Genomic DNA, 19,992 nt, shown 5'->3' on the forward strand with positions numbered 1-19,992 from the left:
GCGTTACATGTAAAAAGCTTCGCATACAAACAACAACTTCAGCAAAGCAGGAAATTGCTTACATGTAAATCATATTAATTAAAGCCAACTAATCAAAATTATTTTTTAATCCTTAATTAACTGTTGAAGATGAATCCTGAAAATTGACCATAACAAAAACAAGACTCATGTTTGCATTGAAAGATGTATAGCACTATTAATACTACATTTGTAAAATCATAAACACAGCAAACACAACTTGTAATTTAATGAAAAGAAACAACATGTACTTTAAGATATTCTAACAAGAGATGTGTTTGTCAGAAACACAATGCCCCCTATTGCGCCGCTTTGAAATAAAATTTCAATATATCATTGGGCAGGTTTAGAAATTATCTCCCTTTTAAAGCTTATTACTTCCCTTGGATTGTATTTTTTTACTTTTGACCCACAGGTGGTTAGCGTGTGGCTATGATATTAATTAGTGAAAACATCATTTTGAATGATAAATAATCATATTATAACGAAAAATTAACTTTTCTGAAAAAAAAATATTTCACTATCAAATATATATATAACAAGGTATGCAACTCAAAATCAGCCCAAAACGGGGTGCATCGCTTTGAACAGCCATATCTTCATAAATTTTGCAGCGATTTTCACGATCTCGGTCTTATTCAACGCAGAAATGAATTTCCTTTCTGGAAATGTATATGTCTTGCAATATTTTAACAAATGCTGGGTCAACTTTTAAGAAATAACACAATACACAACACGCATGACCCAGTTGACAGTGATCATGCTGTCTTTAAGACTGAAATCTTCACGGAGTAAAGGGCAACTTCCCTACAAAGTTCATGTAGTTCGATACCATTATTCAATAAAACGTATGAAAAAACATTATTACCGTTCTTGTCGTTACATTCTGCATCAAGACTAACTGTCCAGCGCCGTTTGAAACCTTTGTTTACATACATTTCAACTAACTGACATTTTAAACATACGAGTGATTTCATTGGTCCAATGCGGAGGTGTGTCTTTACGACTGGAGATTTCATTCATAAAGAATACATGATCACTGTCAACTGGGTCATGCGTGTTGTGTATCGTGTTATTTCTTAAAAGTTGACCCAGCATTTGTAAAAATATTGCAAGACATATACATTTCCAGAAAGGAAATTCATTTCTGCGTTGAATAAGACCGAGATCGTGAAAATCGCTGCACAATTGATGAAGATATGGCTGTTCAAAGCGATGCACCCCGTTTTGGGGTGATTTTGAGTTGCATACCTTGTTATATATATATTTGATAGTGAAATATTTTTTTTCAGAAAAGTTAATTTTTCGTTATAATATGATTATTTATCATTCAAAATGATGTTTTCACTAATTAATATCATAGCCACACGCTAACCACCTGTGTTTTGACCTTGAAGGATGACTTTGACCTTTCACACCTCAAAATGTGCAGCTTCATGAGATATACATGCATGCCAAATATCAAGTTGCTTTCTTTAATATTACAAAAGTTTATTGCCAATGTTAACGTTTTCGGACGGACGCACAGACTGACAGTTCAAATGCTATATGCCACCCTACCGGGGGCATAAAAATCAACAACAGAATATTAATATTCTAAAACTCAAAATTAATGTGCAACCAAATAGAACAACTATACTATTAAATCAAATTTGACAAAATTAATAGCTTTTGAAAACACTCTGTCATTCTCTTCTTTTAATTTGGGGAATTTAAATGTAAAGGGCTTTAGGGGAGGTAAATACATGTATGTCCAGATTAGCTCACCAACACCCCTGGACTAATAAGCATCAATGTACTAACAATTACAGAAACATGGAGGAAAAGAAAACATACAGCTTGCCCACCCAGTCTTGTGACATTTTCAATAATTCCCTTAATGCTATTCATTTCTTTGTGTAACACATGTCATGAAGCTATGTTTGTGTTTTTTCATTTGCAATTAAATGCTGGCAAAATTATATCAAATTTGAACAGAATTTTACAATTGTGTGTTTATCAGTCCAGAGTAAGATCAGGGGAGGGGTGGGTGGAGGCACCAACATAACTTAAGGCAGGGTCCCCGCTGTCGATCGCCATTGACTAAAATGGCAACAAAATAAATATTCTGGCAACAAATTTTCACCAATGGCGATTTTTAGATTATTCTGAAAGTGGTACCGGTACTTTTCACATAGCCATGCATAATGGTCAGTGTAAGGTTTATGTTGGGTGCTATTCCAAGTTGTTATAGCAGACAACTATATAATGAGATCAAAGCTCCAGAACAAACATTAAAAATACTGTCATGGGAAGAATAAGGGCTCAAACTCACGATCTTCTTGTAAGAATGACACTTGCTCAAATAAAATGCAACAAAACTCTTTCCCAATATTATGGCAGGGTTAAAAACTTATCACAGCCTGCTTCATTTAATCCTTCTAGTACTGAGAACATATCTGAAAATCATGGGGCTCTAATAGGTTTATTCTTTTCTTTTATCTTTTATTTCATGTTTTTTTAAGACAAGGTAATATCAGAAAGAAAATTTCCTAAGCTGAATTTGATAATTTGTAACAATAAGGGTTGTCATAAGTAACCGATCACTGAAGAAAATCATTGTTAAAACTTAAAACCATAAAAAATTGACCCTATACCATATAAATCAGGTCTACATAATCTAAGCCCTGAAGGCACTGCAGTTGTTCGCTGTTGTCGTCCTTGATTAGCCTGTGCACATTGCACAGGCTAATCTTATTTGACGTGCATTAAGCCCCATTTTCCCTGAAAGCAGCCAATATGTACAGATTTCAATGATAAACACTAGACTGGCCAATGTTAACTTACAAGCTGGTATATAAACTTACTGCTAGAGGGTATATACACTCACTGCTAGAGCAGAATCATTTATCGTCTGCTGCAGACAGGCAGCGGTAATCGTCCCTTGCAGAGTGAGTTGTGGTTCTTACCATACTTATGGCTTCTAAGCACATACTGATTTGCAAAATATGCTCTGGAAATTTAGCTGGCCGCTAACGCGACCAACTAAAAAACATATGTATCAAATGATAATAACTATCTTTCCTAAGCCATTGGATAACGTGGTGAATGGTAGAATAAAGCATGCATTTACTGACAGGCCCCTGTCGATTTTGACTCCTGATATTGGTTGGGTACTGGGGCAGTACTTGACACCTGATATTGGTTGGTTACTGAGGCAGTACTTGACTCCTGATATTGGTTGGTTACTGAGGCAGTACTTGACTCCTGATATTGGTTGGGTACTGGGGTGGTACTTGAATCCTGATATTGGTTGGGTAGTGGGTACTGGGGCGGTGCTTGACTCCTGATATTGGTTGGGTACTGGGGCGGTACTTTACTCCTGATATTGGTTGGGTACTGGGGCAGTACTTGACTCCTGATATTGTTTGGGTACTGGGGCGGTACTTGACTCCTGATATTGGTTGGGTTCTGGGGCGGTACTTGACTCCTGATATTGGTTGGGTTCTGGGACGGTACTTGACTTCTGATATTGGTTGGGTTCTGGGGCGGTACTTGACTCCTGATATTGGTTGGGTACTGGGGCCGTACTAGACTCCTGATATTGGTTGGGTTCTGGGGCGGTACTTGACTCCTGATATTGGTTGGGTTCTGGGGTGGTACTTGACTCCCGATATTGGTTGGGTTCTGGGGCAGTACTTGACTCCTGATATTGGCTGGGTTCTAGGGCGGTACTTGACTCCTGATATTGGTTGGGTACTGGGGCGGTACTTGACTCCTGATATTGGTTGGGTACTGGGGCGGTACTTGACTTCTGATATTGGTTGGGTACTGGGGCGGTACTTGACTCCTGATATTGGTTGGGTACTGGGGCAGTACTTACCGCGCTGAAGTCCAGTAGGTCGTTAAGCTCCTTATCCGGCATGTGCATCCGCTCACCAAACCTCTGGTAGGGGCCTCCAACCCTGCAGAGAAGAGAAATATACTGGTGTTTTATGCACTTATCATAGGCAAAATTTCCTTTTGATTAAAAAAGTTAAGAGCCCAAACTGACCATTAGTCTCAGATTTCTGAGAGTCAGTCAAATTTGGATGGTTTTGTCTTCTTGGTCGATTATGAATTTGACTCTTACATTTAAAAACACAAAAGTAAAAAAAAATTAAAAGAGTCAAAGGTCATATTAAGATTCAAAGGAAGGCCCTCGTAGGATTTGAGGTAGACACTGCAGACATAAAAAATTCAACACCCCTGCTCCCATGGCAATGAAGATTTGGCCTGGTTGCGGTTAAGGTAATATCCACATTTTCATCTTAAACCCTACATATATTTTTGTTAAGTATAAGTCGCTTGCCTGAAAGTGACATGATTATATAATGCTCGGCTCCTTACTGACAGCGTTTATTTTCCCACAAAATATTCCAAAAAGCTTGATAATGGGTCTATTTTTGGAAAACAAAATATTTGGGTAAGAGTGACTGACACAAAATATAATTTTAGTGCATCTACAATATTTATAGGAACCCCTTGTAAACATTGTAACGGTATACCATGAATAACCATAACATCTTTGAGGGCCTAGGGTCAAGTAAGCTATGGGCAATTTATATTTAATTAACTGGTGGTTTTGCGAACATATTTTTGCCTTAAAATTTGAATATGTACCTGAATAATATAAGAAATTTAAGTCAGTGCATTTTACAGGCACATTATGAACATTTTTCTATTGTCGTTTAATTACATTTGCAATTTATTTACCTTGTTTAACAAATTGTATTATCTTCTTCCACAGTTATATGAATTATATGTCAATGTGCTCTGCCTACAGAAAAAAGCTTTATAACAATTCAAACCCCCAACTATGATACAAATAATCACTTTAACCCCCCCCCCCCCTTCCCCCCAACAGTCTCACAGATGACAGCATTTCCATAATCGTTTACCAGTCACAACTACAGTCTATACAATGCCCCCATTGTATTTCTCAGTTGATCGGTTTGACTTCTGACCTCCTAAGTAACAGGTGTTCTGTTACGCTGGGTGATCTCTGTTAATGGACCTGTATGAGCCGAAGGTTTTGAGGTTTGTGTGGCGTACAAGGGCACTGCTCAAGAAGGTTTGAATGAGAAACTGTTGTAACTGAACTGTTTTCTTGATCAGATACATTAATTTTGCAATCACGACTCAATCTATAAGTACATGTACTGGAGACATACCTGTAGATTTGAATTAAAATTGAGATTTAAAATTTGAATTTTTTATTTAATGAATACCAGTATGATATACATTGTAGCCTTGCTCTTCTTTAACTGGCATAATTACACATGTACTCAGTGGTTATTGACAACAAGAGATTGCCAAGAAATATGGTCCCCTACCGGTGAAACTCCACCATTGTCAGTATTTTTTTTGTATTTTTTTTATTTGTTGCCATAGTAACCAGAATTCTTGACAAAGTAACAAAATGAAAAGACGTGCATAATCTCCATATTGCCAACTATCCATGTTTCAAGTTTCAAGAAAAAATATGAAGAACTTTTTAAGTTATCGCAGGATTCTGAAAAGTGTGACAGACAGACAAACAGAGCGCACACCCAGCGATTTTGTTCCTTCTTTGTAAAGTACCGGAAAACAGCACTTTCCCAATCTGGGAAAAATTACATATTTCCCAAATGAATGTTTTTTGTTTTTTTTTAATGAACTTTAATTAATTTACTTATGCAGCTCTGTGGCTAGAACCTTAGTAAATATAATATTAACAACTCGACATCAGTTATTCTCAATTTTAAGGTATTTGTTAGCAAAAAATCAAATACACTAATTTCCCAATTTGAAGATTTCACGAGGCATTTTTCTCAATTTCAAGGTTTTCACAACTCAATATTTCCCAATTTTGAGGATTTCACGACTCAATTTTTCCCAATTGGACCGGAACGGGTACTTTTCCCAATAGGACAAAAAAAATCGCTGACACCATAAGTCCCCTCAGGTTTCACCGGTAGGGCACAATTACATGTAAGATGTTTTTAATTGGTGCAGACAAATTTGTACTTTTTATGTAACCACACACCTCACAGTTTAACCTTTTCCAACTCATATACATGTACGTATAAAAGTTAAAGGGATTTTGACATGCAGGTTTTTTTTTCACCTATAGGGGAATGGTGGCGGGGCCCGTCCAAAGGGGAAAAACGCGTAGATTTTTAGGAAAAGGGGAAAATTAAAAATTTACTCTTTTATATGTAATGATATTTATTATATGAATACACATGAATGCAAACATGTAATACTCACAGCTGAATGTCTTTGTCCTTTTTCTTAAATATATATCAATGATTTTTCAACATTAGTTTCAGACAGTTCAGCCTTCATGCACAGTCTTAGTTTTCCTAATTTGAGATATATCAGGACTCAACATTAACTGAAAAACCAACTTGCCCTACCGGGCCAGTACTTTCAAAATCTACTTGCACTGAACGTTACATAAAGCAACTTGCCCAAACATGAAATATCACATCAACTGTAAACCTCATATTGTTTAATAAACCAAAATGATACACCACAAAACCTTTTTTATTTTTGAACATTTAAAAAAACGATTACAGCAATTAAAGTCTAAATTAAATGCTCTTTGTTCTTTTTTGCACTTTTCCGAGCGGACAACTAGATTATAAAATAACTTGCCCAGACCCAACTTTTACTTGCCAGGGGCAATAGGACAACCATTAATGTTGAGCCCTGTATATTTATCATAAGACAGTTATTTAAAAAAAATTATTTTTTTTTCTTTTGGAGGGGATTTTTTCTACAAATTGGGGGAAAAATATATACTCTTTTTTCAGGGGAATTGGGCTGAATATCGGCATCGAAATTGCCATAAAAAAAACACTGACATGTATTGAAGTTTGTAATTAAATGCTTTATATTGATATATGTCAACATTGGATCTAAAAAGTTACGTTAAACAAGGGCCCTAAGGGGCTCACCTGAGACCCAAAGGAACTTAAATATTCTGGAAAGGTGGAGTTCAAAATAATAAAAGTACTTCATGAAACATAAATATCATCATAAGGTTCACAAGAAGAAATTCGCTCGCCCCTGGAAACCATGCTCTTCAGAGCACCGGAGCCATTTCAAAGTAAATCAAGATATTATAGGAACGTATGTTCTCAGCATGTTTCATTAAGATTGAACTAAAATTTGTCTTATAGAGAGTTCACAATATTTCACTATAGCAATAAAAAGAAATTTGCCACCCACCTCAGGGCCTTGCTTTTAAACAAACTGGAACTATTTTCAGACTCACCCGTCAATGATACATTGTGTATTTCCAATTAAAACAACAATCAACCCAGGGGGACATAAAAATTAAAGAAAGAAACAAGAGATGTGTTTGTCAAACACAAAGCCCCCTTCTGCGCCGCGTTGAAGCCATATATTTGACTTTTGACCTTGAAGGATGATCTTGACCTTGACTTTCACCACTCAAAATGTGCAGCTCCATGAGATACACATGCATGCAAATATCAAGTTACTATCTTCAATATTGCAAAAGTTATGACCAATGTTAAAGTTTTCGGACGGATAGACAGACTGACAGACAGACGGACAGTTCGAAAACTATATGCCACCCTTTGGGGGCATAAAAAGTAACCCTCATCTGGGCTTGAAGCAGTGGCACCACTGACCCCTGGAGTAAAAGTCCAAGGCTAAGACAACTCCGCAATCCGTGCTCATACAAAATTCCCCCCTTCAATTTTTTATATATTTATTTTTTACTTTTATACTTTTAAATGTTGCCAGCTGGTATTACTAATTTTGATTTTGACTAAATGTACATTTATGTCCATAACATTAAAATATAGCAATTTTAAGTGTTGAATAGTTGGTGAAAAGATCTTCTAAAATTCCGCTTTTCGCCTTTTCCCCCAAAAAACGCGCTCCCTCCGCGGGGCATTTGTCTACTAAAGAGTGATTCCGCAGCGGGGAAGGCGAGGTTTACTCGCTAAAACCCTCAGCGTTCCACCGAGTAAGCTAATACCCCCGGCGATTATTACTTAAGCCTAGTCGGTAAATGCAGACAAGTTCCATTCTTATCAGGACACAGTCGCGCAACACCGCGGTGCTACTGAGCTGCCTGAGCATGCCAACCACTAAAAACAATGTAATTAAAAATTGTTTAAATACTGTGACTTATAAAAATAGATAATTGTATAAAAAATTAATATATTTTTTTTATTCACAGGTACGTCTACAATATGAATGAATATAGGACATGTCAAGCGTTTTGACAAATTAATATTTAATTCATAGCACAAGAATAAATGTTCCATTAAATTTCCAAATGAGAATAATAGTTTGTAATCTGAAAAACGCTTCCGATTTTTAATGTTAACACGACGTTTATAAATGCTTCCTATACACAGTCATTATGTATAGTTCCCGACAAAAGCGCGCGAAAATTATGCTGCGATGGACAAGTTCAAGGTTTATGCGTGGAAAGCGTGCATGTATTGATTTTTTTATACAAACTTTGTAGCGCAGTGAACACTGAATTCTGTTGATTTCGGTTAAAAGTTTCTTTGGTATTTTTTAACACAATTATATCGCAAATAATTTGATATTTCCTCCAAATTAATTTCAATTCAAACACGCCGTATCTTTATCGTTATGGTATTTTAGTAGAGTAATTATTAAAACAGTTATTGTACTGTATACTGATTAAAGAGAACATCTGGACGGAACTGGATTAAGTGTGTGGCGTTATGAAAACACGCAAAGCTCGTCTATTGACCTATTGTGTAGAATGCTGCTTGTGGTGTTTTGACAAAAGGGATTAACATGTGTGAATGTCACTCTGCCGATTTGGTCCATAATTGACCACTCACCAACTGTCAATCAAACTCACGAAATATTCAATAAGATTTTGTTTTATGAAAACACAACTTAGTGGGCGGAGCGATCTCATATTTGGCGACTGGTCAATGATAATTACTGGTAATACATTGTTTTGAATGTCATTATTTTATATACATATGTACTTGTAAAGAATGTAATTTTATTTGAAAATCAGGAATTCAAACAAAGTTAAATTGATCATTATCTCGTTTTACATGGAGTTTCCTCCTTGTTGCCCAACGCTGAGGGCCGCCACGTCTGCTTATCAATTTGCTGATCACACCTCGGTGGCACCAATCATGCAAACTCCGCGGGACGTTCTTAATCTCCCTCCGTGGGCGTGTCCGCGGAGTAGCGAGGGAAATTGGGGAAAACGCGTGGACTGTACTGTAAGAAATACATGTATATATTATATGCTTTGTTTGTTTGATATTACATCTTATATGAACGAAAATGAACACATTTTTTAAATTTTTTTGGTGACCCCCAATAAAAAGTTAAGGGTCGGCGCCAATTCGGGAGACATGATGGGTTTTTAAATCGTCAAAAGATGCATGCAATTGATATTTTAGAGCATGGTAAATTTTCAGCATTACTGTTTCCTCACAAATATCATAACTAGAACGAAAATTTGGAAATCTGAAACAATTTTTTTGTTAATTTTGTCAATTTACCAAAACTTGAAAAGGTCCCTTAAAATTATGGTCAAGATATGGCACCAATGACTGAGGTGGCAATATGCTCTTAGTTAATATGATCCCTCCAACCCTTGCATTGAGTAAACCAGACCAATAAGTCAATTCAAAGCTTTTTAGCTTAATATAGAGTTAGCTGTCGCATTCCCAATCGCGAAAAAATTCCCTTTCTCCAGATCCTGTCCTGAAGTTCTCAATTAATGGTTTAACATTCGTTTAGCAATAGAACTGTTAAGTACAGACATAAAGAGTTAAAAATAAGCAGTATTGTCCATTTCACTACAGTACAGTCCACGCGTTTTCCCCAATTGCCCTCGCTACTCCGCGTGCAGCAACTCCGATGGCAGGTTTTTTTCTCCACTTTTTGGGAAGATAGCCCATGGCTTTGGAATTGGGAATTTTATTGGCATTTTCATGAAATTGGAAAAATAAATTCATTAGCCTTTTTTTCACACTTTAAGTCCACTGATTAGGGAAATACTAAATTTGATATAACTCTTTTTAATCATTCAAATTAAAAGAACAAAATCATACAGGGGTTTTTTTTAGAAAAAGGGGAAGACGCTGGACGCTGGGTAAAAGGGGAAAATAGAGCGCGAAAGAGACATATTTGGGAAAAAAATAAAAACTGTTCATTTCAATGTCTATAACTCACCTACATACTTCAGGGGTTTTTTTTTACAAAAAAGATGCATGTCTCTGACCTTTTTGTTCTTAAACACATGAAAAAGTATGATATTAAAGTCAAAGTCCTAAATAAAGTTGCAGGGATACAGTACAGCCAAAGCGGAACAAACGTATTTCGCGATCCGCGGCGGCAAGGCGAAACGAGTCGATGCCGCGTCAGTCGTTGAAGCCGCGTCAGTATGCGGCGGCAAGTCGCATTTCGCAGCGAAACTTCGCATCTGTCCACCGAGGCATGCCGCGGTCCGCGACATGATGCCGAGTCGATGCGATCATAAAATTATTTTTTTTAAATTATTAGTTACATGTAGTTAACAAATTTTGAAAGAACAATTATAATAATAATTAAAATCATAATAAATTTATTGTGCGCGGATTGTATTAGCATATACATGTAAGCATAGTTAATGTGTCCAATTATTAAGTTTGTTTCCCGCCCGTAGCGTATGTATTTCACACATAAACAAGGTCACGTAATTATGTTTTAGCACATACAAGTGGTCAAGGCTCCAGCATATGGTGGATTTATAAATTAATTGCATGTTGATTCCACTATTATATTTTAGCTGCGAAAATTAGCAGTTTGAAGCCACATCAATAATCAAGACGGTGACGACGTATTTGTAGTTTTGTAAAGTATCAGCTTATTACAACTATTGTTTGAATATGCGTATATAAACACGTTTTATTTTGTTCATATTATACAGCTTATATCGCTACTAATTACCCGATAATCCCGTATATTCCAGTTTTAAAGCAAATGCTGGTAAATATTTACGATACACAAACATTCTCGATATTTCCTTAAGTATCAAATACATTTGGGCATTTGTTACTATTTATAGAGATGATGAAATAACGTCTAATCGGGGCGTTTTTTTTCTCCACTGAACACGCGATTTACGCCTGACGTGATGTTCATGTATTTATACAACACAAAATACACCCAAACTTTCCAAACGACGTTCTACATGTCTGCATAATTTTCGCGCGCTTTTTATGAAACAAAGGATATTTTAGCACTGTTTATTTGACGCTAGAATTTGCCAAAGGACGCGTTAGCATAAAAATTCTGAAGTGTGTTTCGGATTACAAATATAATAATGATAATCGAACGAAACATAAACAGTTGCGCGTAATTAATTCTACGCTACACATACATGTATGTACATGTAGGTGGATATCTTTTCACTCGATCCGCCGCGTACGTATGCGGCGGATTTACTCCGCGAAAGTACGCGAGGTTAATACAGACTCGGCGTCGTTGCGCAGATCGATGCCGAGTGCCACGGCGATACGCCGCGTGAACACACGATTCGGCCGCCGCGGACTAATAATCTGGCCTTGGCGTAGCCGCGGATTATGTTTGTGCCGCTTTGGCTGTACTGTACATGTGTAGATCTAATAATGGGAAATGTTTTCAACTGGGGCCTGGGGACGATGTCAATATTGTGATTTCAATTTCATGATGAATGGGTAGATGATTTAGATCTGCTACAGCATTGGAAGGGAAAGGTGCGGCAGCTGCCGATTGTGTACTTTCCCTTTCACAATGTTCGATGTTGATTACATGTACCTCCGAATCCTGCTGGGTTTCAACGGTTTTTGATGATTCATTCTTAAAAAATGCGTCTACGCAATTAATATTTTCAGAGTCCGAGCGTTTTATTTTGTTCGTGTATGAACGCCAATTGTGAGACTTTTTTTGTTTTAACGTTTATATATTGGCTTTCACATAACTCGGATGAAAATTCGACTGGTTTACGGTAATTAATTGACGAAACACCCTTCTCGCGCAAGACCGGAATTCAGTTAAATAGTCACATAATTAATACGATTAGTTGCCCGGTTTCCATGACGTAATTTAAGAGCTATATTTAGAATCACTGATATTCCCAGATTTGAGTGTTCGTCAGGAGAGAGAGAGAGTGAGATCGTTGACCATGGTACAAATTGGATAAGTGTCGACTTCCCAAAAGAGGATAAAATATTATATTTTGGTGAAAAAATTATATTTTTGGAGGGGAAATTGTATTTTTAGGGGAAAAATTCTGGTAGGGGAAGACGCCGAATATCAGCGTCACTTTCTTAGTAAAAAACCTTGTCATATAATACTTTGTTAGATGTAATTGAATTAAAATTGAGATAAAATACGCATTAGACACTTTTTTCTAAAAAAAAAAATTTGGGGAAAATTTTTTGCCACATTTTGGGAAAAAAGTATACTTTTTGGGATTGGGAACATAGCCGAATTTCGGCTATAAAATCGGGCCAAAAAAACCCTGGAGGGAGGTTAAAAAAATCCCGCGATACGCGGCGTTTGCATGATTTGGGACTCCACGGTTAACAATCGACAAAATTGATAAGCCGACGCGGCGGCCCTCGGCGTTGGCATCGCGGGGGAAACTCTGTGTTTAACGAGATAACGATCAATTTCATTATGTTAAGTAGTGTGTTTAATTTAAGTCTTTAATATCAATAATTATTCATAGTACATGTACAACACAAGGCAAGGTTCTAGGCAAATTGGGGAAAATTAGCGTTGATTTCAGTCAAATTCCTTCTTTTTTTTTTAAAGCTGTCAATAGTCTGAAGAGGATGACATACAAACAATTTTACAATAACTCTAAAATATCTTGATCCATTTACTATTTTATATGTCCATAACAAACAGCCTGTCAGACCAGCTGTTGTCAGAACATGTCACGAAGCAACAAATTTAAGCAGATCTAAAGCATTTGGTTCAATTCACATTGTAGATAGGCAGTAGATTTCTATCTTTCGAACACCACAAAGAATTGCAATGATTACAGACAATATGGCGTTTTTTCCAGCCTTGTAAATTAAATTGACAAAGACTCAGTGCATAACAACAGTTACTGATAAATATTTCTTTATTCAGGGGTTTTTTTTAGAAAAAGGGGAAGACGCTGGACGCTGGGTAAAAGGGGAAAATAGAGCGCGAAAGAGACATATTTGGGAAAAAAATAAAAACTGTTCATTTCAATGTCTATAACTCACCTACATACTTCAGGGTTTTTTTTTTACAAAAAAGATGCATGTCTCTGACCTTTTTGTTCTTAAACACATGAACAAGTATGATATTAAAGTCAAAGTCCTAAATAAAGTTGCAGGGATACAGTACAGCCAAAGCGGAACAAACGTATTTCGCGATCCGCGGCGGCAAGGCGAAACGAGTCGATGCCGCGTCAGTCGTTGAAGCCGCGTCAGTATGCGGCGGCAAGTCGCATTTCGCCGCGAAACTTCGCATCTGTCCGCCGAGGCATGCCGCGGTCCGCGACATGATGCCGAGTCGATGCGATCATAAAATTTTTTTTTTTAAATTATTAGTTACATGTAGTTAACAAATTTTGAAAGAACAATTATAATAATAATTAAAATCATAATAAATTTATTGTGCGCGGATTGTATTAGCATATACATGTAAGCATAGTTAATGTGTCCAATTATTAAGTTTGTTTCCCGCCCGTAGCGTATGTATTTCACACATAAACAAGGTCACGTAATTATGTTTTCGCACATACAAGTGGTCAAGGCTCCAGCATATGGTGGATTTATAAATTAATTGCATGTTGATTCCGCTATTATATTTTAGCTGCGAAAATTAGCAGTTTGAAGCCACATCAATAATCAAGACGGTGACGACGTATTTGTAGTTTTGTAAAGTATCAGCTTATTACAACTATTGTTTGAATATGCGTATATAAACACGTTTTATTTTGTTCATATTATACAGCTTATATCGCTACTAATTACCCGATAATCCCGTATATTCCAGTTTTAAAGCAAATGCTGGTAAATATTTACGATACACAAACATTCTCGATATTTCCTTAAGTATCAAATACATTTGGGCATTTGTTACTATTTATAGAGATGATGAAATAACGTCTAATCGGGGCGTTTTTTTCTCCACTGAACACGCGATTTACGCCTGACGTGATGTTCATGTATTTATACAACACAAAATACACCCAAACTTTCCAAACGACGTTCTACATGTCTGCATAATTTTCGCGCGCTTTTTATGAAACAAAGGATATTTTAGCACTGTTTATTTGACGCTAGAATTTGCCAAAGGACGCGTTAGCATAAAAATTCTGAAGTGTGTTTCGGATTACAAATATAATAATGATAATCGAACGAAACATAAACAGTTGCGCGTAATTAATTCTACGCTACACATACATGTATGTACATGTAGGTGGATATCTTTTCACTCGATCCGCCGCGTACGTATGCGGCGGATTTACTCCGCGAAAGTACGCGAGGTTAATACAGACTCGGCGTCGTTGCGCAGATCGATGCCGAGTGCCACGGCAATACGCCGCGTGAACACACGATTCGGCCGCCGCGGACTAATAATCTGGCCTTGGCGTAGCCGCGGATTATGTTTGTGCCGCTTTGGCTGTACTGTAGATCTAATAATGGGAAATGTTTTCAACTGGGGCCTGGGGACGATGTCAATATTGTGATTTCAATTTCATGATGAATGGGTAGATGATTTAGATCTGCTACAGTATTGGAAGGGAAAGGTGCGGCAGCTGCCGATTGTGTACTTTCCCTTTCACAATGTTCGATGTTGATTACATGTACCTCCGAATCCTGCTGGGTTTCAACGGTTTTTGATGATTCATTCTTAAAAAATGCGTCTACGCAATTAATATTTTCAGAGTCCGAGCGTTTTATTTTGTTCGTGTATGAACGCCAATTGTGAGACTTTTTTTGTTTTAACGTTTATATATTGGCTTTCACATAACTCGGATGAAAATTCGACTGGTTTACGGTAATTAATTGACGAAACACCCTTCTCGCGCAAGACCGGAATTCAGTTAAATAGTCACATAATTAATACGATTAGTTGCCCGGTTTCCATGACGTAATTTAAGAGCTATATTTAGAATCACTGATATTCCCAGATTTGAGTGTTCGTCAGGAGAGAGAGAGAGTGAGATCGTTGACCATGGTACAAATTGGATAAGTGTCGACTTCCCAAAAGAGGATAAAATATTATATTTTGGTGAAAAAATTATATTTTTGGAGGGGAAATTGTATTTTTAGGGGAAAAATTCTGGTAGGGGAAGACGCCGAATATCAGCGTCACTTTCTTAGTAAAAAACCTTGTCATATAATACTTTGTTAGATGTAATTGAATTAAAATTGAGATAAAATACGCATTAGACACTTTTTTCTAAAAAAAAAATTTTGGGGAAAATTTTTTGCCACATTTTGGGAAAAAAGTATACTTTTTGGGATTCGGAACATAGCCGAATTTCGGCTATAAAATCGGGCCAAAAAAACCCTGGAGGGAGGTTAAAAAAATCCCGCGATACGCGGCGTTTGCATGATTTGGGACTCCACGGTTAACAATCGACAAAATTGATAAGCCGACGCGGCGGCCCTCGGCGTTGGCATCGCGGGGGAAACTCTGTGTTTAACGAGATAACGATCAATTTCATTATGTTAAGTAGTGTGTTTAATTTAAGTCTTTAATATCAATAATTATTCATAGTACATGTACAACACAAGGCAAGGTTCTAGGCAAATTGGGGAAAATTAGCGTTGATTTCAGTCAAATTCCTTCTTTTTTTTTTAAAGCTGTCAATAGTCTGAAGAGGATGACATACAAACAATTTTACAATAACTCTAAAATATCTTGATCCATTTACTATTTTATATGTCCATAACAAACAGCCTGTCAGACCAGCTGTTGTCAGAACATGTCACGAAGCAACAAATTTAAGCAGATCTAAAGCATTTGGTTCAATTCACATTGTAGATAGGCAGTAGATTTCTATCTTTCGAACACCACAAAGAATTGCAATGATTACAGACAATATGGCGTTTTTTCCAGCCTTGTAAATTAAATTGACAAAGACTCAGTGCATAACAACAGTTACTGATAAATATTTCTTTATTAGATACAATAGTCTCACACTGAAACATCGTTTAATGTAATGCTTCAATAAACAATGTGGCAAATTTTCTTGGTCATTTTGGGTTCGAAAGGGAATAATAGGACTTGTGCTTTCACACAGTATAAGGACAACCATAATTCAACAAGATTAATTATAAAATCAGTTATGGATTTATAAGAAAGGTAAAGCATTTTAAGCATAAAGGATTAAATATTTAACAGCGCTTTTTTTCAATCATCATGAAGCCACCTTGGGCCCTTGGCCCCCTCATTTTGTGAAAGTCGAGCTGTGAACTGTTCATAATTGTTAAAAATGAGTAGCAAACTTTAACAATCATATGCCAACAATGAGTGGTGACAGGGGTTTCGCTGTCGATCGCTATTGGCGCCAATTTTTAAAAAGTGGCGAATTAAAAAAAATCGGTATAATCCTATCTGAAAATGTACAGCGAATTGAAAGAACGCGACCGAGCAATAGCGGCCAGCGTCTGTCAGCTGTAAATATTGATTTAAGCGATCTACAGTGCAGATTGCAATTTGAAATCACTGAAGCGTGTAAGTGTTACAAACGGTGTTTTTACTGCTATTGTCAAGTTTTATGGGGGGTTATTAGCGGATTAACGGCTCCTTCATGATATTGAGCAATGAATTAAGTATCACGGGTAACAAACTGTCACGACCATCAATAATTATAATGATTATTAGGGCCGCTATTTCTTTAATCAAAACCATGGGGCTGGCAAAAGCATTTAATTTCTCCACAAAAACAATTACAAACTTGTTTCAACAGGTATTTGTGAGCATTTCTGTTTAATAGTTTCATTATTATAATGTTCTGGGAAGGATTTATAATTTGATTCAGATACCAACAATTACTGAAATAAAAAGTATATCGTTCACTCGATGTACTATATTTCGGATATGTTAAAATTCAGACATTTAAAGATAGGGACATGTATGTGTTGGTTTGTTGTTGATAGTTTGTAAAAATATTTTTTTTATTTTATTTCAGGCAACTAGAATGGATGGTGGCAATTATCTGGGCCTTTCTGTCAGGAAATAGGCATGAAAAACATTCATTTAATTGAACCTGGAAATCATCCACCACTAACAGAAAACGTTTTAGCAACAGAAGCAGATGTATATTATGTCCAAATGACCACAGGGGTTTTTTTTACTAAGAAAGTGACGCCGATATTCGGCGTCTTCCCCTACCAGAATTTTTCCCCTTAAAATACAATTTCCCCACCAAAAATATCATTTTTCACCAAAATATAATATTTTCTCTCAAAGAAATGTTTATTTTTCCTTGGGGCATTCGACAATTATCCAATTTGCACCATGTAACTACAACGATTACGCGCTCTCTCTCTCCAGACGAACACACAACATCTGGGAATCCCAGTTATTCTAAATATAGCTCTTAAATAACGTCATGTAAACTGGGCAACTAATCGTAATAATAATGTGACTATTTTACTGGATACCGGTCTTGCGCGAGAAGGGTGTTTCGTCAATTAATTACCGGAAACCAGTCGAATTTTCATCCGGGCTATGTGCAAGCCGAGGTATAAACGTGAAAACAGAAAAAAATGTCTCACAATTAGCGTTCTTACACAAACAAAATAAAACATTCGAACTCAAAAGATACTGAACGCATCGAGGCATTTTTTAAGTAAGAATCATCGAAAACCGTTATAACCCAGCAGGATTCCGAGGTAATCAACATCGAACATTGTGAAAGTGAAAGTAGACAATCGGCAGCTGCCTCTCCTTTCCCTTCCAATACTGTAGCAAATCAAGATCGTCAACCCATTCATCATGAAATTGAAATCACAAAATTGACATCGTCCCCCGGCCCCAGTACAAAAATATAGTTGAAAACATTTCCCATTATTAGATCTACACCTGCAACTTTATTAAGGACTTTGACTTTAATACCTGTTAAATGTGTTTAAGAACAAAAAGGACAGAGACAAGTCTCTTTTGATGAGTTATAGACATTGAAATGAACAGTTTTTATTTTTTCCCTAAATATCTCTCTTTCGCACTCTTTTTTCCCCTTTCACCCAGCGTCAAGCGTCTTCCCCTTTCTCTAAAAAAAACCCCTGGACCAAATATAACTATTTAACAATTTGAAGTGAGATGATTTATTTTCTGATGTTTTTTTATTTCTTTTTTCCTTTCAAATGATGTACATTGGTGTGATTCTATGTTAAAATAATTAATTTTGAAACATTTATGCAGCATAATGTTAAATGCATTGATGTTAACATTATTATATTATTTTGGTTATCTGTGTTGTTATCAAGTTGAAAAAATGGTATTTATACGAAGGTACTTATTGTTTTTTATGTAATAACATACTTTTTATAGTGATAATATAGTCAAAGACATTAATGTAGTTAGGTTTCTTTAAATGCTTGTTCTTATTAATAAGGTTGTAATAACCGACAGTTTTCACGCTGCGAAAAAGTGGCAACAACTTTGTTTGGGCCAGTGAAACCCCTGAATTCTCATCACATTAAACACTTCCAATTTATGCAAACATTAAGAAAAACATGTCATAAAGGACCAAAATAATTTCATTTGACATCCTTTTATTGTACATTAATAAAACAATTTAGATAATGACAGTTTAATAGAAAAGCTTTCCACCTTGTTAAAACACAAGAAACAACTGGAGACTGAATGGAATTTGTACTTTCAGTTTCAAAACAAACACAATATTTACATATTGTCCTATTTAAAGATATTTAAATGCCCGAAGCTTTCCACCTTTGCTTATTGCATAAAGTATAATGCGGTCACACGCAAATTGCATCTTTGGTAGCTGCGAGCACACTAATGTTATCTACACCGACGACATAAGTCACTCGAAGGTGTAAATTTAAGGTCACGTGATTTTGTCTACTAGCCTAGACATACGGGCGCCTAGTTCCAAAATTTGGATTGACCCACATGTTGGTTAATCGCAAAAATTTAACATTACACACGATTTCCGGTATGTTTTGTCGCCGTCGTTCAATAAATGAGGCATTAATATACGTAAATCAGTCCTTCGTCGTTTTGATCACTCAAAAATGAAGGTAATAACGCTAGGAAATCCCTTGTGATTAGGGACAAAATTCAACATGGCGTGTAGAAAATCCCGAAATTGACGCGAAATTGGATGCTAATTGGTGTACTTACCCTTGTGGAAATCTAGAATCCATTTGCGCGCACTATATCCAAACTTTAAGCGAAGTTTATAAATCCAGAATTAGGCATATATTCCATAAAAATCCGCAGATAATCATGTGTGTGTGACAGACATTTTAAATATACTTTATACACAATACACTTTCTTTGTGCTTGCTTTACCAATCCAATGTTGACCTTAATTCGATATTCTTACGCGCGTTTTCAGATAGCACCTGTCAAATATTTTAAAATCTACGCGCTTATTATATTATTACAACAAATATTTTGCAATATTAATCATCAATTATTATATCTGATTATCACTCGTTGATTAATGCTGTCTAAATTAGCCTTTCGTGGTGGTTAAATAACGAACTATTTTCTTGCGCAGTGTAGTGTAATTAAGATCTATGTTTTCGAGTTTTGTATATGGTGCGTGGATGCGCGTTTTACACGAATACAACGTGCAAAATATCAGAGAGCTGTATTGTTTTATAAATGCTTGACATTAGTTTTTAAAAATATTTACAATTATTATCAGACATTGCCGTAAATTGTATAACAGCCCGAAAGGTCTATAGATATCGAGTAGCGTTTTGC

General features: G+C 36.3%; 2 protein-coding genes across 6 annotated transcripts in view; one reads left to right on the forward strand and one right to left on the reverse strand.

The window, feature by feature from the left end:
• The window catches only part of LOC127847088 (transcription factor 4-like), a 104,839-nt gene extending 85,248 nt beyond the window's left edge, over window positions 1-19,591 (reverse strand). For all 3 annotated transcript variants that reach the window (XM_052378688.1, XM_052378687.1, XM_052378686.1), the window contains exons 1-2: window positions 19,402-19,591; window positions 3,881-3,962 (exon numbers count right to left, since the gene is read on the reverse strand). In XM_052378688.1, coding sequence (XP_052234648.1) covers window positions 3,881-3,962; window positions 19,402-19,424 — 105 coding nt within the window. In that variant the 5' untranslated portion in view covers window positions 19,425-19,591. The remainder of the gene's footprint in view (window positions 1-3,880; window positions 3,963-19,401) is intronic.
• Window positions 16,230-19,992, forward strand: part of LOC127847089 (uncharacterized) — a 37,243-nt gene continuing 33,480 nt past the window's right edge. For all 3 annotated transcript variants that reach the window (XM_052378693.1, XM_052378692.1, XM_052378691.1), the window contains exon 1: window positions 16,230-16,392. The gene's annotated coding sequence lies outside the window, so the exon portion shown is untranslated. The remainder of the gene's footprint in view (window positions 16,393-19,992) is intronic.

Source organism: Dreissena polymorpha, chromosome 10 (assembly GCF_020536995.1).
Source record: "Dreissena polymorpha isolate Duluth1 chromosome 10, UMN_Dpol_1.0, whole genome shotgun sequence".
Classification (NCBI taxonomy): domain Eukaryota; kingdom Metazoa; phylum Mollusca; class Bivalvia; order Myida; family Dreissenidae; genus Dreissena; species Dreissena polymorpha.